Source organism: Drosophila sechellia, chromosome 2L (assembly GCF_004382195.2).
Source record: "Drosophila sechellia strain sech25 chromosome 2L, ASM438219v1, whole genome shotgun sequence".
In the NCBI taxonomy this organism is placed as follows: domain Eukaryota; kingdom Metazoa; phylum Arthropoda; class Insecta; order Diptera; family Drosophilidae; genus Drosophila; species Drosophila sechellia.
In genome coordinates, this window is record NC_045949.1 from 10,322,959 (window position 1) to 10,346,899 (window position 23,941).

Genomic DNA, 23,941 nt, shown 5'->3' on the forward strand with positions numbered 1-23,941 from the left:
CTATTCCGATTGAAAAATCGCATTCAATTGAATTATAACAAATATATTCAATAAACGTATTTGCATAAATTTTATTATATATTCAATAATTTTTTTTATTAATAATTTCTTTACCCAGTTGTATAATAAAAATAGTTCTCGATTATAAAGTCACTTCCATTGGATTTAATTTAATTGCCTTACATTTATTTATTTGAACTGCCTTAATCGCATAATTTAGGAGCGTGTTAGCTAAATAATTATTTTCGCTTGGAAACCGGTTGCCCTCAAACTTTATTAGCTTTAAATTCTCTGACTGTTAACAATTATATGTGATTTATCAGTTTACCAATGCGCTATTCAGCTTTCACATCAATTTTACACGACCTTATCCAACTGTCAAGCTGTTGTTATATCCACTTCCATTTCCACACACACGGCGTGTTGGGAAAACTCGTTTAATATATTCGAAACAATGAGAGATTGCCATTTTATGCATATTGATTGCCCTGATTCACGTGAGATCTAATCGGGTCAAGGAGGGGAGCGACTAACTAGCATCGCCAACTTAAATTAGCCGCTCCGATCAAAATTGGCACACGACTAAATTCCATTGCTCAGTGGCAATTTATCGCGCAACGGGAGTGGTTCTAATTCTAAAAGCTAACGACTGCCAATTAATTGTAGGAAGTTAATCAAGACATGATTGAAAGGATTGGAAAAATTACAGAATTATATATGACATGGACTTCTTAAGGATATAAGGATATAAATCGATATATTTAGGATAGAAAAGGAACTATGATATAAAAAATAAAACAATTAATTCCAAAGTAATTAATGATAAAATTTAAATATGAATAAAATTTTACGTAATTTTAAAATGCTTATAAACAAAAAAGAGTACATAATGCGATGTAGTTAAAAGATTAAATGCTAACTTAAAACTAGTTTGTGTATCCAATAAACTAGAATAAAAGTACCTGTGATAATAAAAGCTATTAAACATACTGCTTTAAAATGTAATACAGAACGAAGAAAGTTTAAGTAACTGTGCAATACAACTTAATTAAATCTGAGAAACTAAACTAAAATGTCTGAAAAAAGGAAGCATCAAAAAAAGCTTTCTCACGTCGATTAATGGCAACTTAAAACAATTTTCCACATGCACTATTAACACAATCAAATCCGGGCCCAAAGTAATGGATTGGCCAATTTTGTTCGCTTAAATTAATTCCCGCATTTCAAAGTGCATGCTGCAAATTGCTTAGATCGAAGTTAAGTTTTAGGAGGCAAAATGCTTAGAAGCTGTCATTTAAGGTACTGCTATGGCATTTTGATTAGCATTTTCATTTTCTGTGATACCGCTTCCGGCGACTTGATTAGGGTGGACAAAAATATTTTGGAGGATGCCAATCTGATCACGGTGAAGGCTCGAAATTATCATATATAGTTCAAAATATATATTTTTTAATACCCACCCAGCCGGATCTGATCAAAAAGTATGGTTATCCTGCGGAAACACACAAGATCCAGGCCAAGGATGGCTTCGTCCTTACGGCTCATCGGATTCCCAAGCCCGGAGGACAACCCGTGTTGTTGGTGCATGGCCTGCTGGACAGTTCGGTGGCATATGTAATACTGGGTCCCAAAAAGTCCTTGGGCTTCCTGCTCAGCGATCTGGGATACGATGTTTGGCTACTCAACACGCGGGGTAATCGGTATTCGCGGAAACACAAGCGATACCATCGATACCAGCCGCAGTTCTGGGACTTCTCCTTCCATGAGCTCGGAATGTACGATCTTCCCGCGGCCATTGATTACGTTCTTGCGAGGAGCAAGGACTTCGAACAGATCCACTATGTGGGTCACTCACAGGGCACTACATCCTTCTTTGTGATGGGCAGTGAAAAACCAGCCTATATGAAGAAGATCAAACTTATGCAGGCTCTGGCTCCGGTTGTCTTTTGGGACTACATCGATTCACCGATTATACTCACTTTTGTGAAGTATTTGAGACCATTAGTGGTGAGAAAAATATTAACAAATAAATAACTATAATATCAATCAACTAACTTTATTATTATAGTTTATTGCCAAATCGTTTGGAATTTACGAATTTCCACCGGAGAACGAGGTGTGGCGAAGTCTGATACAAAAGATCTGCAGCTTCGTCTTCCAGAACACCTGCACCTATTTCCTGATGGAAGCCATGGGCGTGGACTACGCCCAGTTCAACTCCAGCCTTCTGCCACTCTTCACGGGACACGCATCCTCGGGATCATCTGTTAAGTCCCTGGAGCACTTTGGCCAGCAGATCCACAGCGGTGGGTTCTTCAAGTACAATTACTACAGCACCTGGGAGAATCGAAGAAACCACGGAGCCGACACTCCGCCACAGTACAAACTCACTAATGTCGACTGCAAAGTGGCACTGTACTACAGTAAAAACGATCGTCTAACATCCGACAAGGATGTGGTTCGATTACGTGATATCCTGCCAAATGTAGTGCTCGATTACCTGTTTCCGGATCCTTTGTACAACCACATCAACTTCATTTGGGGGAATGATGTGAAAACCGTTCTCAACGATCGCGTTATAGAACTTATGCGAAAAGTTGACAATGGCGAAGTGTAGGAGTAGTATAATTAATATTAAATCAATCCAAAAAGTAAGGCCAACTTTTTCTGTGTTATCTAAATGTTTAAGTTATTTGGTTTTTAAGAGTACCTCATTACAGCCAGTAATGTTTTTTGTTTATTGCTTGCTTTAATCTTAAAAATGTATAAATGAACAGTGTGGCAAATTGTAAATATTTATACACGTGTTATGTGATAGATAATAAATAAGTGGCTTAATTACCAATAATTATCATTATGGTTTTCATTATTTAATTGAAATCAAATTAATTTGAGTTGTTAAATTGAATTGCTACCTTTGTTGCGAATAAACTCTAGCATCCTTAAGAAGCTTTATACACCACAGTTATTAAGCCCGAAATTACTTGGGCATAACTTCCAAGTTGGCTTAAACGTAGAGCAAGTGATTCCTTAAAGTAATTATTGTGGGCCCAATTAAAGTGCAGAACGTCACTTGAATACATAAATATTCCGAATGCAAAAGGTGCTGTAAATACATTTGAAATTTTGTTGCTTTCTTTGCGCACTGACTCACTCAACAGCAGACTTATTGTAAATTACCATGAAACGCACTGAAACATGAAATCAGATTAAATATTTAAATCGGACAAGAGACTTGTGGCGTGCCAAAAAAAAAAAAACAGTAGCTGCCAGCATATGCTGATAATATATTTCTATAGAGCTGCTGCAAATTTATTGCAAGTACATTTTATTTAAAACTCCATTGCATCTGACACTTCGAAGTGGGGAAGTCCCCTCCAGGACTCCGTGCAGTTTGCCAAAAAACCGAAATTGCCACTGACACCGTGCATGTGTGTGTATGATTGTATATGTGTGAGTTCCTTTTTGGGGTGTGCCTGCAAACCACAAGAAAATAAAAGTGTCACTCCATAGATGCAAACTTAATTGTTTGCTGTCTGAGTCCGAAACCAGCAGAACAAACAAAAGCATTCGATACGCCGACCCACAGGACGGACTGCCACTAGTTTCAATTTCTAAAATAAAGGCCGAATAAAATGCTCACAGGAGTAGTTAGTATGTGTAGAATTTCGGGCTGATTGCACAGAAACGAGGTTTATGCTAGAAATCATTTTAAAGCGAAAATCAAACCAAATCAAATCTGAGTTGGAATTTATACCCTGGAATAAAAATAGTCACTACTTATAATATAATAATGATTATAGGAGACTTGATTTATATAGCCTTTTACTCAAGAATCTACAATTTCGATCTGTTTTCTACGCATCATTACTCGTCTAAAGTCCCATTATTATCCCAACCCCTCAATCTAAAGTTTAATTTCAGAAATTCCCGCTATAGAATACCCAACCATTGAGCTTACAAACTGCTTGAGTTCCTCTTTTCTGGTAGTCAGCGAAGTCAGGAACGAAAATCATTTTACACAACTTTGTAAGCGGCAACGTGTCGGCTACTTGATGTGATGCGCTGCTTTCCTCGCCCCTTCGATGCATTGTTCTCCGTGCCCGGCTGCATGTCCCGTCTCCATGGGCATGTCCGTCTGCGGACTCCGCCCGTGTGTCGCCACCAACTGCTGGACATGACCGGAGATGTCACAGCCCCGGGGTGTTGTTTTTACGCCCGCAGACAACGTCCGAGGCAAGGACATACTCATACACCCATGCCCGATCCCGATCCCCTGGAATCATTCAGACGCCTGGCGCCCGGAGTATCAATCATGTCACTTGACCGAGCGGAAATCGAGTTCTCACAGAAATGCAAATGGGACTTGGCCTCATAAAGTTTCAAAAACAGACCAAGATATTGGGAACGGGGGGCACTGAAAACAACGCTCGGCAGCAAATTAAATTGTCAATTTGGTTCTTGGTGAAATTCGTTAAAATTCTGTGGCCACCATTGTTTAATGCATCCACATGTTTGTCCATGCTGCCCGATTAGAAGTGCCCAAAGACAGCAGGTCCTTTGTCCAGGACCTGTCGGCGTGGCACAGTTTGCCGGCAGAAACAAAAGCCGAGGCCAGAAAACCAATCAAAGTCATTTGAAGATTTGCGCACCGATTTGCATTTGAATGGGCTACAAAGGGGTAAAGTTTGAGTGTTTGGCTTTCTTTTCCATTTCTGGCCAGGCTTAGGTCAAGCACCAGCTGTTGTGGCTGGAGAGGGGGCGTGGCACCGCCCAGCGCATTGTTTTGCCATTGTTTTTTCGGGCGGAGGCAAACCACTACCAACAACTAGAACTAGCCGAGAAATAGCCCCGAACTCTTTGCTTGTCAGCTGCAACAACGGCAAAGGCCCCCAAGTGTTGTCTTCTTTCGGGGGTCCGAGTTTTGAAATTAAGGCAACTTTCCAAGCTCAGTAGGATTAAGTAACCAACAACTACTTCAATTACCATTAACTTTGGTCAATGACTTTGTACTCTAATTTAATATGCAACTACTTATTTGCTATTTAATTGCTAGCAAAAATGCCCATTTAACACTTGTAGTTCATTCTCCAACTTAAAATTCTATAAATAAATAATTTTGAAATTTTATTTGGTATTTATTTATTAATAATTTATCTGTCAACTTTTGGCGAAACAAATAAATCGATTCAGACTATTGAATAATATTAAATTATTAATCAGTTTAAATACTCAATTAAAACTCATGTGCAAGCGTGCATAGTTTTAGAACTTCACTACTATATTTTATATCCCTTTTTTTATGCTGCACACGTAAAAATATGCTTTTAAATCGATATGTGTTCCGCAATAGCCAGCTGTCATATGTGCAAATTGAATCTTAGCTTGGTTCACCATTTTTATCCACATCTGTGTCTGATTCCCGTGCATTTTTGAGGTCAATAAGAAAAGTGGCAGCGAGTTCGGAATCGAAATGAGGAAAACGAAAACCGTGGCCCATCCATTTCCCTGTTCAGCAGTTGTGTAGCTGGCTAATTGAAAATAATTTTTACTAACGATACCCGGTGAAAAGAAAACCAACAGAGAAGTGACTTACGCTGCAGCTAGCTCCTCCTGAAAACTTAATGAAAAATCAAACCAGCACGTGGTAGTCGCTGGCAGTGGAAAATGGGGAACTGTCAGAAGCCAAGAGTTGCAAGTGCAGGTCGAAGCCACAGAGGTTTCTCCCCTTCCCCACCCCCACCACCACCTCGTAACCATCGAAGTGGGGAACGCATGTCAGGTGAGCAGTCGACCAGCCAACCGGAAGTGCTTAACACCAACACCAGTGCACAAGCACGTGCACTATGTGGCCATTTTAAGCTCACCTAAACACACTCACACACACACACTCGCACACTCTCATGCTGGAGGGAAAATGAAAAACAGAGTTCAAGTCGAAGAAGAAAGAGGAGCATTCTTCGGTTTAGTTTTCCTTGGCAAACTAGCTGCTGCAAACTAAAGTAAACTGGAAATAATTTTTGTAAATACACATCTAGCCATGAAAGGTACTTATGCCGCAGTATAAATTCCCGTCCACACGGGCAACTGCCGTTGAAGTGCCTGAAAGCCAAGTTAATTCTTGGAAATAATTTATCGAGTGCATTTATAATTGATGTTATGTGGTTCTGCCCTGGACCAGCACAATTCATCCGATGTTCAGCTGCTCAATTCGGTGGGTAAATGTACTTTCAAATCTTGTTGGAAAAAAAAGTGAATTTATATCCATTTTATTGGAATTTTTAGATAAGAACTAGCTTTAAAAAAGCTTAAGATCTGTGTAATTGAATATGGGTTTTCTATGAAGTTCCCCCGAACAACGCAAAGCAATTACCCACTAAATTAATAGACATTTTGCCAGCGAAAACTGCATGCCCAAAAAAGTATCTGATTTCATAATCAAATGCGCAATTTGATTTTCACCCACCAAAAACTTTTCTTTTTAGAATGCTATACGTGGTATTCCCATATCGTCGACACTCGTCTCATGTTTTCCTAGCCAAACCCAACTTTGTTGGCCATAATTTTTTTTTTGGACAACAAAGGATGGAACGCAGGGGGAGCTTTACATGCTGCAGTACATCAAAATGTCTAAAATTTCATAATTGCAATGTAGTTTCCACCATGGACGCCTCATCCAGATGGAAGATTCCCTGTGTGAACTTAACCGCAATAGAATACTCAAAGCGTATTTAATTATACGTGCTCTGTTTTTGTTTATTCTGAGGTTTGGGGTAGAACTTTGAGCAGCTGTTTTTGGTTGGTACTCTGCGGTTGGGTTCCTTTTTTTTTCCGGCACGCAGATACAAAGGATAAGCTTTTGGATTTCCGTAAGAAATTGCATTTTAATTAATTTAATTGCAAATGCTGAAGCAGTACAACTTTTGCACTGCAAAACAGCAATGTTAAGGTCTTGTAAGTATGTTAAAATTAAAAAAAAACCTTAGAAAAATTTAAAATTCTTTTGTTAAAAATTTCAGCACTCAAAAAACCGCTAAATGAATATTGAAGTTTCACTTGCCGTAATTTTGAAAATACCTTTGCCACCCAAAAGTAAACCGCAAACGATTTGTCAAGGACCATAACTTTCGATTTATCTTTAACTCGTTAGCAAATATGTCTGAGCACTCGACTGACTTCCCCAACCAACCAGAAATCCTTTGAAAACCCAATTTAAGGCTGGTGTCAGTTGCTGAACCTCGGGCGGTGGAAACATAAAAATTGCCCCGAAAATGACAAAGAAAAAAATCAAAAAAACTAATTAAAAATTTGCTGCAATTCGAGATAGTCCGGGGAACGGCCAAAAAGCCCCTTGCCTCGCCGGGACAAACAAAAAAGCAATTACAATGCCTCAAACTGTTGCAACTTCCTGCAATGACAACAGAGGCGCTAAGCATGGTACACAATATTAGCAGTCTGACCACCACCCAGCAAACCCAGCTCCACATCCCCCCAGAAATTCCCCTGTTGAACATTTTGGCCAAAAACGAAAAACGAATAAAAACCCACAGAATAGCTACCCAGCAGCAGCAGGGCGAGGAGGGGAACTCATCCTGCCAGCGTGGATGGAGTCCGAACGGGCTAACAGGCAGTCAGGATTTCCTACTGGTAACCAGTTACCAGTTACCACGATGCTCCGCTCTTAGTAGCAGGTTCAGTTGCGTCCGTCTGTGTTAAATACGCGAATGTCCTTCCTAATCTCATTTGGTGATGTTATCCTGAACGAGCGAGCGCATCAAGGACTCCACGGAGCAACAACTGTTCGCCAGGCTGCCAGCGTCCCTTTCCACTTCGTCCTCATCCTCGTGCTCTTTTTTCTCCACGGCTTTGGCAACTTCATTCTGTAGTTTTTGGTTAAACTTTTTACATATTGTCCGCTACGTAGAATAAAAGAATCTCGCTGTGATACCCTGTAAATATTTGTACAGCTGTCATTACCAGCTTGTTAGCTTTTCGAAAATAAGCTTGATTTGGCCGAAAGCCACTATTAATTAAATTGAAAATGAAATTATTTGTATTTGAAACTCAGGACCTTTTAAAGCTGCTACCCAGCAGATAGGGTATGCAAATCTTCCTCGTTGATTTCTATTCGGTTATGGTTATTATGGCCAAAGTATTTTTTGGCGTCTACGTGTGTGTGTGTTTGTTAACCCGACAATGACGACGGATAGTGAATCCTTCCCGCTCCTGTGACCGCTGCCTCCTTTTGGAGCTCAAAAATGGGGAGTCGATGGGCATGGAACCGCGTTTATAAGGGGAAAAAAGGGGAGTTTTGGAGTTAAAAGCTTCAGAGTACACCAAAAGCCAGGCTAAAACGCCGCCAGTCAAAAAATTTGCTGCTCTTCTTCGCGGTCCTTTTTTTTCGCCGTCCAGCTTTTCCCGGGAAAAAGCAGCAGGGAAAAGTGCAAAAAATGTTTCGCACCCGCAGTGGCCAAAGTATTTCTGCTATTTCGGGCTGGCGCCCGAACACGGACCGAGTGGCGTGGCGAGGACACACTGTTATTATTGCGTTTTTATGCATGCTCGCATATGGCGAATGTCCTTGGCCATGGTTACACCACATGATATACGGCATTAAAGTGGACCAAAAAAGGCGCGAGGATGAGGCCAGGGATTTGGGGTGCGAAAGTGGTTTTCACAGCGATATGTTTGGTTCCGGCAGTCTTAGTGGCCAGCGAGAGTGCTAAAAGTTTTTAAATATTTTAAGCTGCAGTGAATTATAGGCGGTGGTCTCTGCGATCTCAGCAGGGATTCTCTCAGCCAAAAGTATCTGTGTAGTTAATTTTACAGATGAACTTACGTAGAATATTGGTAATATATGGGTTATTTTGCTTAATCAAATTCAAAATTTCTACTATGACCGCTAATAAGTTTGACCAATAAATAGATTAGCATATTTATCTGAGATACACGGTTTATTATGTGAATGTTGTATTGCATTTCAAGAGTTGAGTTTGTTTATCTGAGATACATTTAAATATCTGAAAATTGTATCTAGTTTAGTTAACATTACGAGTCTTTTTTGAATGATGCAATAATTAAGCATGTCATCAATCCCAGTTAAGGTTATCGTTTTTTGTTCATCATTTTCTTTGGCGCCATCTCCCTTCCAAAGTTCACACATAGGTCAGGAGAATATAAAAATCAATACCACGGCAATTAGGCGCCCAGCTCGTCGCCCCTTTCTTCGTCACTGGCTGTCCGATTTTGTGATTTATTAGTCGGTTAGAAAAAGAATACAAGGCGGAAATTAAGGACTCGGCTTGGGAAAAAGTAAGGCAAACAACAATAAATTGAGTCAAATTAAGCATACGAATGCGTTCCCTGTCAATATTTGCATAGTCTAGTTAGACGTTAGTCTGCTGGCTTGGGTGTCGGATTCAGGTGGGGAGCCACTTAACACCTCCCGATTCCAAATCCAGATCAAATACTCCAGCAGGAACGTGGCTTATTTAGTCGAACGGATTACGCACTGCTCTGGGTGGGGATATGGTTGAGTTGGGAGAGGGGATTCAGGCACTTTCCACGCCGCACGATTTTCTTGCTACGTTCTCCATCATTTTCCTTAATCGTGCTGCATAGCGTGCACTTAAAAATATATCTGTAAAATATCGGAATATTTTAAACAATTTTTATGTTGGCTCCATTTGAAAAAGACCTTGTTAAATTTAAAATTATTCAAGTATAGTATTTAAAATCGTATCATCACTTTCCTTACGCTTACCTGAAGAAAACTATTTATTTATTTAACATCAGCTATTGCTAGTAGCTTATTATTTTCTCTCTGTGTAGATAAACATCTAGAGCAGGTCACCTATTTGTATTTGGCTTTCCGATATCGAATGTCAGTTACCGTGGGGCATTCTTCAACATCCTCAATCGCTGGCTCTCGATTTCCCGCTCCGGTTGGCCGCTCCGGTGTCAAAACAAACTGGAAAACAGTCTGAAACAGAGTCCGATTTTAAATCAGTCAAACAAACAGCGTGGTCCAATAATATTTGTAGATCGTAGAATCGACTTAGCTGACACCTCCATTGGGGAATGAGGGATGTACCTCCATGCCTCCACATAAGCATTTGAAACTAGGAATGTCGCCATGTGCGCGAGTGGGTCGGTGGCCGGTCGTGGCTTATCAGTGGTGCAGTGGTGTAGTGGTGCACTGGTGGCACCGACATTACCTGCTCACTTACCTGAGCCACTCACAGTGGTACTCCAATTAATAGCTCTTCAAGTCCAAGTCAAAGTTGACAAATAGTTTGGCCAGTCGTGGAAAAACTTTTGCTGCTACTTGGAACTTTGTTATTAAAACTTGGTATAATTATTATACAAGTACAAAAATTTTAAAAATATCTCAAACTTAATTTGATTCTTAAAAAAAGTTAATTGTTAGATGCTAATATTTCTGCAGCTGGTGTAAAACAAAATTTTTGTACTGATAAACGTTTATCAAATTATATAGCTTCGGTTCAATCGATAAGGCAATTCGTGTATTGCGATAGATAATGCGATAGAAAAATACATATTTTTTTTTTAACAAATGTAACTATTTTTTTATATCTTATTAGAAAGTTTTAATACCGAATTCTTAAATTCATGTGCATACTCTTAAAATCATTCTAAAGCAGTCGCTCTCAAACTGTATTCAAACTGTTAAGTTGGAAGGTTCGAATCGAGCCAGTTTATGTTCGAATCGAACTTCAGTCAACAAATAAATACTAACATTATATATGAAAACCAATAAATAAAACAAAAGAAAAAAATATAAAATAATTTTATTAAACAGTGATACATTTTACAATAATTATTTTTGCTTATGTTTCAGCTGTTATTAAACATACAGTAATTTAATTTCATTCGAACTTGAAGATGTTCGGTATGAAGAAGTTGGTTCGCTCAGCCAAACGCATTCGAGTTCGAATTGAAACCTCGACTGCGGAAGCAAGTTTTTCCGCTGCCAGTCGTTAAAAATTCTCAAGCGAGTCGGTCGTGTTGCGGATGCTCAAAATCGGAATTCGTCGCGTTCAAAAGTTAGGCGCGTAATCAAAGTGGCAAGATAGTTGAAAATAAAGAAAACAAACTGCGAAATATTAAAAACACAAAGGACATTTTTAACGAAATTTGTGACAAGTGAATTTTCCAAGGACTTGAAAACATTCAGAAATAAAATTCAAAGTGAAGATTGGTAAAAAGTGTGGTACAAAAAACTACGGACTAAACAAAAATTGCGCAAGTTTCAAAAGTGAAAACAATTTATGATTTGGTTATAACCCACAAGTTGTAAACAAGAAACAGGATTTTCAAAGCAATTTTATTAAAGTGGAAAGTGAAAAATTCGAGGATTACCAAAGACATGTTGTCCCAAAGAGTGCAACCCAACTAAAGCGAGGATAAAACCGATTTAAACAGGACATCTGAAGCCGTCATCTCAATCCTAATCGCATTGCTCTTGCGGATTATAACCACCAGACATGGAGGACGAACTGCGCTGTCCCACGTGCAAGCAGCTGTACGCCAATCCGGTGCTGCTGCCATGTTTCCACGCCCTCTGCCTGGGCTGTGCCCTGGACATCCAGACGCCCTACAGTCCGGGATCGGCTCTACCGGGCGCTGTCAACGGAGCGGGTGGAGCCTCGGCAGCGGGACACAATGGACTGCACGGCAATGGAGGCGGTGCCGGCGGAGGAGCAGCTGCTCCAGGCACAAATCCCAATGGACCCGGCACACGGCACAGCTCGCACAGCTCCGCTGCCAGCACAGCTAGTTCGAATACCGGTAGCGAGAGTGTCACCTCCGACCAGGATCAGTCGGACAAGGTGAGCATCTTCAGCGAGGCGGACTCGGGCGTAGTCTGCTGCTCGAACACATCGCGTCCGGTGTCCTATGCCGGCACAGGACTGCTGCCAGGCGTGGGCAATGTGGTGGCACCACCTGGAGCCGCCTACTGCCTCACCTGTCCGCTCTGCCGTAAGCTCGTCTTCTTCGACGACGGGGGCGTTAGGAATCTGCCCACCTACCGCGCCATGGAGGCCATCGTGGATCGCTTCTGTGCCCGCGAGGCCCTGCGCTGCCAGATGTGCGAGACCGATCCCAAGGTCGCCTCCTTGATCTGCGAGCAGTGCGAGATTCGCTACTGCGACGCCTGCCGCGAGCTAACCCACCCCGCCCGCGGACCGCTGGCCAAGCACACGCTGGTCAAGCCGCGCGGCGCCGCCCAGCAGAGGGAGTCCGTCTGCGGGGAGCACGAGGAGACCCTCTCCCAGTACTGTCTCAGCTGCAAGGCTCCCGCCTGCGGACTCTGCATCGGAGAACTGCGCCACCAGGCCCACGACGTCCAGTCCATCAACGTCACCTGCAAGGCTCAAAAGGTGAGTTTGAGATGGGATTTTGATAGCTAAATAGTTGCATATGCCTTATCAAAACAAGAAACTGATTGAATCCATACTGCAAGTACAAGTATTTATTAAATTAATTGGTTAAATGCACAATATGCTCGAATCCTTCAACCAATATGGCATACCATTCTACTAAGAGCCAGACAAATACAAATATTTGTTTAATTTATTGGTAAACAAAGTCCGTTTATTAGAAGGAGAGAATAAGGAAAATGTGCGAATTAAAGAAATACCAAATAGGAATTGGTTATTTATGCAAACCAAGTTCAGATCCCAGCAGTTTGTGCAGAGCCAATAAAGACCAATGATATGACCGTGATGTCCGGAAATTCATTGCCAGGAATCAAAAGAGTCCTTTTTGGTTGGGAGAAGAAAAATACGGCACTAAGGCAAACTAATTAGGGGCGAAAGTAGGGAGCTCGTGAAATAAATATGTATTTGCTGGCGAAGGCACCGCATATCCTGGCCACATCCTGGCTTGCTTCCTACTTTTTAGTTGATTGTATTCGAGTTTGCCTTTGCCTTTCGTCTGGCTTTTTTGTGGAAAATGTATGGCTTGTCTTGTGGCCCCGAACATTTCTCATGCAACATTGTTTTGGTGCAAGTATTTGGGGATATTGGTGTTTAAGGCAGCTTGAAGATCCATGAAATTAAAGTAGAAAAGGATAATTCTAAATACTGGGAATTTATTGTAAATTTCACAACTGCAAGCCAACATTTTGAAAGGGGTATCTCTGAGTCTGTTAGCCAGTTGAAGTATTTCATTAAAGAAAATTCCTTACAACTGCTACCCACCCTCGTCAGCTTTTGTTTTGACGGAACTTTCCAAGTGCCACAATCTCACAACTTTGGCACGCTAATTCAGCGATAAGTTTCGTTTTCCTACCTTTTGAAATTTCATTTCACGGAACTTCAGTGGCATTTTTTTTAGTTGTTTTTTGTGGCCCTCTCACCTGTCGTTTGCCAGTTGAATTCATGAATTCGCCGTCTGTCGTCGAATCACTGGCAATTGTCAAGGGCAACAATTTTAATATGGCAAATGTTTCGAGTGCCTGCACATCCTGTCATCCAAGGACAACAAACCGACGCCAGCGGAAGAGGACGAACTGCGGCAAGAGGACAGACCCAAGTGCGAAAAGTGACAAATTGCAGTGGCAGCCAAAACAAAGGATGACAGTGAGGCAGGGAAATCAACTGTCTAGTCAGGTCAAGAAGGATATTACCCGAAGGATAACAGGGCAGAAGGAATAGAAAGCATTTGTTGTATCCCAAAGACAAATGCGCAAAAGTATTTCACAGTCTCTGGTTGTTCAAGCTGTAATCTAACTAAAAATCTTAAGCTAGATTTCCAGTAGAAGATACATATAAATAGGTTAAACACCAGTTCTATTTCGATTTGATAGGAAACTATGACCCGCACTATAAACTGGAATATTCCAATAGATACATTTCCTGCCTTTTCACCATATTTCACAATTGAAGAGTACGCACTATGATAACAGTATCTGTATCGCATTTCGCCCTATTTGTATATCTATTTGGGTTGAATGTTTCCCCATCAAATTACGCATTCCGTACTCTTATCACTTTTATCACAAAATCAGCCTGATTTTCCAGCCTCTGTAAATACCCGCATTTGTGTTCTTTCCGTTCGCAACAAACGCTGATGGAGTTTTTTTTGGAGTAGTCCTTCGTAGATTTCAGATTTGCCATTTCCTGTCGGTTTATATGGCATCTGGTCGCACTCCAATATCCATCCTGATGCATCATTTCGTCCATCGGCGGCCTGCAACTGATTTTCAATTTCCATTGTTCGGCATCTTCGCCTGCAGGCGCAAAGTCAAAATTTCGTCCGAACAATGCCAAATGCCAAAATGCATCCCCATGCCCGGGGCAGCTGATCCCGGGCAGCTGCTCGCCGCATAATGGCACAAGCCAGGTGAGGTTCCTACCTCCAAATTCCAGCTCAGCCCCGCATGAATGACACACGCACGCAATCCGGAGTGACGCCTCCGCCATTCGCCCAAAAAGAGTTGATAAGATAACCGAGTGGTAGTGGTCATCATGCATCCAGTCATGGGGTCACTTGGAAAAATACAACGCACGTTTCAAAAATGTATTTTTGAGATACAAAATCAAAAGATACTATTACAGTAGCTAGAGTACTTGAAGTTAAGCGCCACTTTCTTTAAAGTTACTTAATATTGTTTTAAAGTTTCTGAAGTCATTCTGCTTGTTTTATTATTAAAATAAGTAAACATAAATAATTAAATAAACACTTCAATTGTTTTATTCCCTTAAATAACTATTCAACACCCTTAATTTTTTCTTTTCCGTGCTGAAGATTGGTTTGCAGATAAGTTGCTCGTGTTTGTGCCATTTTTCACACCCAATTGTGTGCTAACTCTCTTTACCTTTCTACCTGTCATTTTGGAACAGGTAATCGGAATTCTGCTCCGGGCCTGGGACTTTCCCAACTTGTTGTTGAAGGGCCTCTGTAAATCATTAATTTCGCTGTTTATTATAGAGTTGCTTATTCTGTGCCGTATCCTGTCGAGTTATCCTTGGCCTGCTTTCTGCACCTCGACATTCCTCATTGTTGTTCATACGGTTTTATTTCCTTTTCGCTCCTTGTTCCTGCTCCTTTGAGATTTATGACACCATCAAAGTGCAGTTGTCCGCTGGCTGGGGAAAACATTCTGAAATATTTTGCAACATGTTTCGTGTTGTACCCTCCACCACCACCACCATCATCAGCACCACCCGATCCACCCCTCGTACCTCGTTTTTAAGGTCCTGCCAGATGATTGCACTGCATTTGTTCCGTTTAATGTGGCAGCATTCCATTGTTTTTCCGCCACCAACCCTGGGGCAATGTTCTTTGGATATGGATGTGTGTCGAATCCATTGGAAACCGCCCAGAGTTCAGGTACCTTGCAGATCCCAACAATGATGGCAGTAAATAGGTTATTCTATACATGATTAGGGGAGGTGCAAAAGCATTAACAATGGTGCTGTTGTTACCAAAAAAGTGAAGAATATATTTATGCCAAATGAGTGTTTTGAAAGACGATGTCCTTAATCTAACCAAAATCAAATCTTAGCGAAATTCTGCTATTCCTTTTAAGTCCAGCAATATTTCTTCTACCTCCACGAATTTATTCCCGCTAATTTGGGTGTTATTTTTGTACACAAATTCCTTTTTGGAAGTAAGAACCAAGCGGGAATACTTCCTTAATGCCCCCACTTTCACGTCAGGCAGTTCAGTTAATTACAGTCCAATTACACGAACTTTATGTGTAGATACATTTGGATTTCTGACGCTGGCAGCCAGCTAGCTTGTCTTCCTCTCGCAACACAATTAAGCGGAAAAATGAATTACATAATTAATAAACAACATTCAACGCCGGGCTAATTAACAGACCATCGTGTCTTTTGGGGGGAGGCTAAAGAAATTAAAGCTGGCTGAAGAGAAAGTAAAGAAAGCTCAGTCACATGAGAGTAGCAGCACATCCCCAAAAATGCCAGGATAATGTGTGTTGCGCAAAAGCCAACTTAATTGTAGAAGGGAAAAAAGGGGAACATAAAAAATAAATAGAAGAAAACCGGTGGCAATAAAATGAAATGAAAGCCAGGCAAAAAACAATGAAAATTCTGGAAAACAGAAGAGTTCCTGATGTACTTTCACTAATTCATATAAAATTGCTCGTTTGCCCCTTTTTTGCGCAACTCGGAAATTATTTTGTCACGAGTAAATTTCAACAATTGCTTGCTCACTAAATAATAACAAACTGCGCAAATGGAAAGCAGCCACCCTGTAAATGGATTGTAATTTTTACCTGTCTATCCACCCAAACTCCAATGTTGGTCGAAATAAAATAGAAAGGAATTTCTTTTCCCCAGTGCATAATTTTCGGGCATTTTTCAACGTTTGTTTGGGTGTGTTCCATGCCCCAAAGGGGGTAAATGAAATGAAAGCAGGGAGTTTTCCACAACCTTTTCGGGAGTGAGTGGATCGAAGGAGCTTAGCTGAGTGGCACTAAATGTTTACCGGGAGCTGCAGACATATGCATTATGGAGTCACGTGTCCAGCTCCATCTACACCAGTTTAATGACCAAAAGTCCTCAGCAGTTTGTCGTGGGTATATGAGCCATTGGTATTCCCCGGGGTCTTACATTTGGCCAACTTGTACTCGGGTCCCATCAACATGGCTTTAATTGGCACCCATTCGTCGTTTACTTTGCGATGAACAGATAAAGCTTTGGGTAATTGATATTTTCACATCTTGATAAGCCTTTTCAGGAGGGTTGTTATGCTGGTATACCATTTTCCTGTTTGCTGGCCATTGTTTTGGAAAGTAATCTGCATATGTGACCTTTATTTTTAAAGCTATTAGCTTATGGCCATATCATGAGCAGAAGGTAGATTTTTCAGCTATAAGTTTAAAGAAGTTAAAGTTGTAGAGCTCTATTGTCTGCAGCTTGATTAAAACCGCAAAGTCAATAATCAAACCGCTGTGCGAATAATAAGGCAATTGCGCTAAGGACCTTTGTTGTTCTCAGCAAATCCTAGACCGCAAGCCAATCGCATAAATATGTCCTTATTCATATACTTACCCCATACACATGATTTCCATTAACACGGCGAGGCTTTACTTCACTTTCATATGGGAAAGTCCTACCTTTTCCCATTTTCCGTGAAAATGCCCACTGTGAAAGCCTCTAATTATTTCCACCATAAATGTCAAACCAGATGGCTGGCTGTTTGGGGGTGGTGGGAGTTTGAGGGCGTGAATCCACCCGTTTTTGTGCTGCTGTTGCTGTTGTTGTTGTGCTGATTTTCGACGGTCAGGATCGCTTATCTGAAAATTGCTTTTCGCGAGCCTTTTCAACGCTAAATGCGAAATTACAAAAGTTGGAAAAAATAATTTCCCCCCCACTCGCGGTAATTTATGCGCATTTTGCATGTCCCAGCGCAATTGTCAAGGTTTTTTGTAAATGTTTCCTCCTTTTTTTGTTTTTTTTTTTGTGATATAATTACTTTTGTTTATTCGCCCAACGACCCCGCGACTCCACGAACACAGAACAACTTTGACCGCAAAACTTTTTCGGTTTGGCCACCAAGGAAGCCGGCTGGCCATGAAAATTGCGTTAAAAATTATTGGATTTTGTGGCTCAGTTTTTTTTTTTATTTTGGTGTCAGCATAATTCTGAGGGCATGACCATTGAGTCGAGTATCCCTCATCGTTCCGTATGAAGGGTACACCCATTATTGATTTAATTTAATTAGTTTCCATTCGCCGCTGACCAAATTCACTGATTTCCGAATTTTGTTTGCCCGTCTGCGTTTTTAGTTTTAAAAATTTCAGTTTCTGATGTGATTGCAGTGTTTGTGTTGAGCGATGTGGGTTTGGTGACCCCGTGCGGTGGTGACCCGGTCGAAAAAGTTATTAAAATTTTATGGCCATCACATCGAATTTTCCCATTCTCGAGAGTCATTTTTATTGCTTTTCGCCGCTACTTACTGTCTGTGGGTTATTTTTTGGTCTGCTACTGAATGCATTTTCATGTTGTAGGTTTTATTTGAAATGAGTGCAAGTAAAATACTCGAAATTGACGTAAATTGAATTTTATTTGATTTTTTAAGAATGCTTTGTTTGTTTATTTGGTATGAATTTGCCTTGTTTGCGAGTGTTTTGTAGATCTTGCAACAGTTTTAACAGCGCTTACATGTATTTTTTTAAAAGCATTTTCATTACCAAACCAAACTATGCGAATATTTAGAAATAAATAACTTCCACAATGAACAACAAAGTGGCAACATATTGCTCACTCGGCAAACTATAAATAAGCTAAATGCAACATAAAAAAACCTGATATTGCGCTTAATTTATGTAAATTCCATTTGTGCACGCCAATAAAGAGCACATTTTTGCACTGGTTAATTGGAGAAAAAGTGTATTTTTCTATTTATTTAAGCGCTAATTTAAATGGCAAATAAATAAATAATGTCGCCGGCTAACGCGGTCCAATGTTGCTTTATTTAAATAAATAAATTATCGCCTGGTTGAAAATTGTTCTGTGCGACTGCGGTTGGATATTCAGTTCAGGTATTCAGATATTATTCACGATTAGCGAGTTAAATAAAGCACAATCACTGCTGTAGCTATAACTTCATTTCACAAATTCATTAAATATAATTATTATTATCAAATAATTTCTCAAGGCCGAATTCGAATGCTTAAGTGTGTAACTGCAGCCTTATCTGCAGGCAATTAGCCATCGCAATTCAAGTATCTTGAACGGGTTTGTCTTTCCTATCTGCCAGATACGAGTTTACATATTTGCCGATAAGGTTATAGTCTCAAGACATCTTGGCTGGTATTTACCTTCGAGCTTCGGTTCATGTCAATGCCTTCCTGAACATATTGACAAATGTGGACGGACTGAGTATCTGTGTTTGATTTGCCGATTCCTGAGGTGCGACTCAATTTGATGATTGATTTGCTGGATTGCCAAGGCAGTAGAATCAATTTGTCGCAGCACGGGCTTAAAAACAAATTAGAGCGTTGCCCAAGAAAATAGTATTAGGTTAATTGGCTGGAAATTGTGTTTTTAATTTAACGCACTGCTAGTGGCGTTCAATTAACAAGTTTTGAGGCAGTAAATAAAAATCAGAGAGTGCGCTTTAAACAAATTTACAATCGATTTAACAATAATATTATCCATGCGTTCTCACGGATTTTACCCATATGCAAATTAATGGCAATGAAATTCAAACAGTTTACAGCCGCCGTTTGGCGCAAAAATCGAAATTGGAAGTTGTTTTTAATTATGCGTAAAAAAAAAAATAAATACGTAAATCAATGCAACATTTCTGTTGTTCCTTGGAGTGTCAAAACGGAAGTTTTAATTTACATGCATATGCAAATTTTCCAACTAAATGAACTGGGCGACAAACAAAGAATTTCAGCACGCAAACACAAAAAAAAAAACTTAATGAAAATCCAATGTGGAAATTAAATAATGTTCTTTGTTTGCCAATGCATTAAATGGCTGAATTCGTATTAAATTTGTGGTTGGGCGGCGCTTTTATGACTGTTAAACGTTTGACGCTCGCACTTAATGGGGCCGTAAAAAAATATATATATGTATATACCCGCTGCTCATTTTGTGTTCGTCTCTCATTTTTTAATTAGCCGCCGCACAAAAAGTCACCCCGCAGAATCAGCCAGCATGCCACATGTGGCACGAGCGACATGAGCAGCAGTTGTAAGGTGTCGTTAAAAACTACAATGTGCACACTAGACTGCACAGACACATATATATTTATACATATGTCCCTATTCGTATCCCTATCCCTCTGTATATATATATATATATGTACTGGGCATCCCCAACCGAGTGACGCAGTTTTTTACGAGTCCTGCACAGCGCCAACTGTCAACGGGCTTGTTGACGTTTTAAATTTCTTCGCCGACTGCGTGTGTGGCATGTGAATGTGGGCCAATTTTGGGAGGGGGCATGGAGTGGGGGATGGCTATCGGTCCGGGCTCTTATGTGACCCAATCCCAAGTGTTAATGGCATAGTTAGGTGAGGAATTACAGGGAATTTACTGAGGAGAGCAAGTTTTGAACATTCTTAAATGAAGCAAATCTGTGGAATATGTGCAAGAATGCTGAATATTTAAGAATAAATTTATAAGATTATATTCAATATTAGAGCTTATCAAATCGTCTTAAATTTAATTTTTTAAATATTAATTCAATCTATCCTATTGAGAAATTTTGGAAGCTGTATAGATTGCAGCCACTTTATTGATAAACATGACTATAAATCAAACAATATGAATAAACAATATTCCAATTTAATTCATACCACATATGACACTAAAAATCCATCAATAATAAACCCCATAAAATATAATTATTTTAATCGCTGCCCCCTTTTTTGACAAATTTAATGTCTGCTCATAAAAGTGACTTGATGCACCAATCCGCATAATCGAGCATACATATCTGGGAATCTCAATATTTAGTAGCTTCGGTGAGCGCTGTCACCTGGAAGTTGAGCTCGTTAGGGATCAGCTACTTGAGCATTCAGTGCCGCACGAGGGTGCAATTACATGCTGCACGTATGCAAGTCATAAAAATACCTCAAAGTGAAGGGAGGGATGGGGGAACTGGAGGGACTGGAGTGACCCCATCCCCTAATCGACCCACTCGCTGACAGACTGACAGATGTTTATCAACATCGAAGTTTATTGCATTTCACAAGAACACACACTATAAAAACTGATAAAGCGACAAGCGGGCCAAGGAGTGGAATCGAGTGGGTGGGGGGCAATCGAAATCAAAGCACATAACTGGCATCGATAACGAATAACATTTGGTTTTATGGGCCACATTGAAATTATGAAGGTTTGCTCCCAATTATCATACATCGCAGATAACTTAATGGTTTTCTATTTTCCTTTATATCGTGGGAGCGAATGTCTTAATCGAGAATGGGTTGTAGATATTTTCCAGTTCCTGGGGCATTAAAGCATTACCTTGCATAGTCCCTGTCTCAATTGCCAATTAATTGGAGTAAAAAGATGGCTTTAAGGCTACATCTGTCACGGAAGATAAGATATATATTTGTCCAGAGTCATGAACTGCATGAAAAGGCAGCAGGAGAAAGGATAGTTAAATATATAGTGGATACAGTAGGTATCCTTTGCCATGCTACACTTTTTCCAAAAATGTTAAATTTAAACTATAAATGTGCTTGTTTCTATGCACTTGCGTTGTTAAATTCCAACCAATCACATAAGTGCAATAAATCTTCATCACGTAGCCAAGATCCTATTTCCACTGCACTGGGGGCGCACTGTACGTGGCATGGGGCATGCTACGCCCGACAAAGTGACAACTTCATGAACTATTCAAAGTGCCTCGCCTGCTTGCCACTGTCTCTGCTTCTGCTACTGGTTCTGCTTCTGCCCAGGTGGGCTCCCCTGGTGAGCACCTGCAACGGCTGCGCTCGTATCCTGGTCTTTGGCGTGTCCTGTGGTCAGGGCGCGTGAAGGGCCCCGCCTCCGGCTGGCTTATTGTTGTCCCACTTGGACTTGGAGTGCCTGGTGGAGGATTGCGCTCCCTATCTCTGCGGATTGCGGCTGTCAACTGTCAGCATTTGGCCGCTGTCCACTGGCAGTGCACTTTGGTTTGGAGCTGATTTAAGCCCGCTTTTGGTCAGAATATCTCCTCCACTCCATTAGCATGTTTCAATTGTGCCGAAAGGCAGGCGGCATTAATAATTCAATGCTGCTGATTTGAAATGCAATAACAATTTGATTTATTTACAGATAGCAGAGTGCTAGTAACTTTGTGGGGCGTTGACTTGAGTTGATTACTAAGTTGATGGCTAAGTAAAGGGGCCGCTCAAGTTGTAATTTACTGCGATTACTATCGGATAGAATAAAAACTTTAATTAATTTAGTGTCGTCTAACTTGTCTGATATCTTATCTGTTGGACTTAGTTTCAGTGACTTTAAGTATTATATACTTGGGTTTTGCTAGAACGTACCAACTAATTTCCATTTTCTGCTCTCTTTTTCAGGTATGTAAATCCCGCTTTCTGTCCACTTTGATTTTTGAAGCGCAAGTAAGTCCTTATTCGCCTCTTGGTCATTTTGCTTAATGGAAACCAGAATCGAAGCATTCGAGTGTCATTGTAATCAGATTTTCAACACGTGGCCAAGGACTTAAAAAAAAGCCTGTTAATCTCAACAAAAAGAGCCGCAGAATAATTTTTATTAATTAAATTTCCGTGGCTTACCACGGCCCTCATCATCGGTGCTCTCGGAAAGCGCTGGAAAGCCGCTTAAAATCACAATTTTTGTTAAGTTTTCGCAGCGGCCTTTGAACTGAAATTATGACCCCGGGCGTAAGGCTGTCAACAAGTGCAGGCAACATTTTCCTACCATTTTCCTCCCCATTTCCCGGCCGTCTGGCGCTTGTCGAAATTTTTTAATCAATACACAACCTGAGGCCATTGTTGATAAACATTTTGACGTGCCCCTGCAGCAGATATGAATTTATATCATTCCGTTCGCCGTAGGCATTTTGTGATGGAATCACTTTTTCTGAATATTCAATAGGGGGAGAAATGCTCATCACACTAGTGACGAAAACGATATTTCATATGTACATACAATCTGAATAGATATATTAAAGCATCCACATTTTTTGCTGCTCCTTCAAGTTTCAACGGTTTTTTAAACCCAACTTGTACAAATTTAACCTTTCACACAACTCCAATATAATGAAGCAATTGGTAAGGGGTTGAATTTTTAGGCGAAAAAAGCAAACACGGAAAACCTTTTTGGCCAACACCTGCCCAAATGACCCCGAATACCTTTCCTCTTTTTGTTAACCTCGCCCACACAAACAATTTTTAATTTGTTGACTCTTCGTGCGGACCTTTGACAAACATTTATTTTAATTTGTTTGGACCCACTAACGAAATAATTTAGATAAATGCGAACACCCTTTTGGAGAAGACCAAACTTTCCACGAACATGAGATCTAATTAAGCGGATCCCTTGGAAAAATTCACAAGCCAGTCCAACAGAATTGATTACTTGACCCGTTTTCGTCTTGACGTTTTCCCGAGAATTGCCCAACACATTTTCACAGTTTTTCACAATTTTATCAGGCTATTTTCAGCCCCATTTTCCCATTCACTCGTTTTTCTTTGGGGAATTCGCTTTTTCTCATCGCTTTTATTTTGTGTAATGTGCCAAAATGTTGTAACATTTTTTATTTATGTCAACCGCTTTACACATTCAGCTAGCAAAAAAAAGAAGGAGAATGGGTATCTGGGAGAACTTTTTCTTATTAAATTATTTCCCATTAGGCACATAAAGTGACCAGAATAATGTTGCAGATTTTCAGTGAGGCATGAATGAAATTGGAGCAAAGGACAAGTGTTATTATATAAATGGGAATCGAAAATTATACAGGAAGTTACTCATTTTAGCTTTTACCAACATTTGATTTTGCAAACTTTTATTTAAATTTACCCAAACTATCTGAAGTTGGTGAAAATTCTGCTCGCCTAACAAGTTTCCATTTGAGTAGCACTTCTCATTCACTTTTTGCTGACTAGATTAACTTTTCTCAGCCGCAGAAACACACAATTAGCCGCAGAAGAAATTGCATTTGACGATTTGTGGATGGAAAATGCAAATAGATGCGCATAATAAACGAACTTGGGGCCAAGGACGCGGTGCGTGCAATTCAATTAAAAACTGCTGACCAAATCGGCAGGAAGTCAAAGTGGCAAAGGGATAAGACAAAGAAGAGTCCTGCGTGCTGATGAGATGATGAGACTGGCATTAGACATTAGACGCAGGACACGGAACTGGCAGGATACTCTGCCTTCGAGTGCTCGGCAATTCGTATATAATTATAATAAAAAGACCGGGCTGGGTGAAAATGGCAAAGGCCGTAACAACAAATGGGTC

The 23,941-nt window shown here is 40.4% G+C and overlaps 2 protein-coding genes across 3 annotated transcripts in view; both read left to right on the top strand.

Annotated features, from left to right (window-relative positions):
* Window positions 1–593: 593 nt before the first annotated feature.
* On the top strand, window positions 594–2,851 carry LOC6612024 (lipase 1). The gene is made up of 3 exons (XM_032727289.1): window positions 594–1,405; window positions 1,465–2,007; window positions 2,069–2,851. Exons 1-3 carry the CDS (start codon window positions 1,277–1,279, stop codon window positions 2,615–2,617), a joined length of 1,221 nt encoding a protein of 406 aa, XP_032583180.1. The 5' UTR covers window positions 594–1,276; the 3' UTR covers window positions 2,618–2,851.
* An 8,158-nt stretch (window positions 2,852–11,009) lies between these two features.
* The window catches only part of LOC6612028 (E3 ubiquitin-protein ligase TRIM9), a 74,529-nt gene continuing 61,597 nt past the window's right edge, over window positions 11,010–23,941 (top strand). For both annotated transcript variants that reach the window (XM_032722382.1, XM_032722388.1), the window contains exon 1: window positions 11,010–12,404. In XM_032722382.1, the coding sequence (XP_032578273.1) occupies window positions 11,508–12,404 (897 nt within the window). In that variant the 5' untranslated portion in view covers window positions 11,010–11,507. The remainder of the gene's footprint in view (window positions 12,405–23,941) is intronic.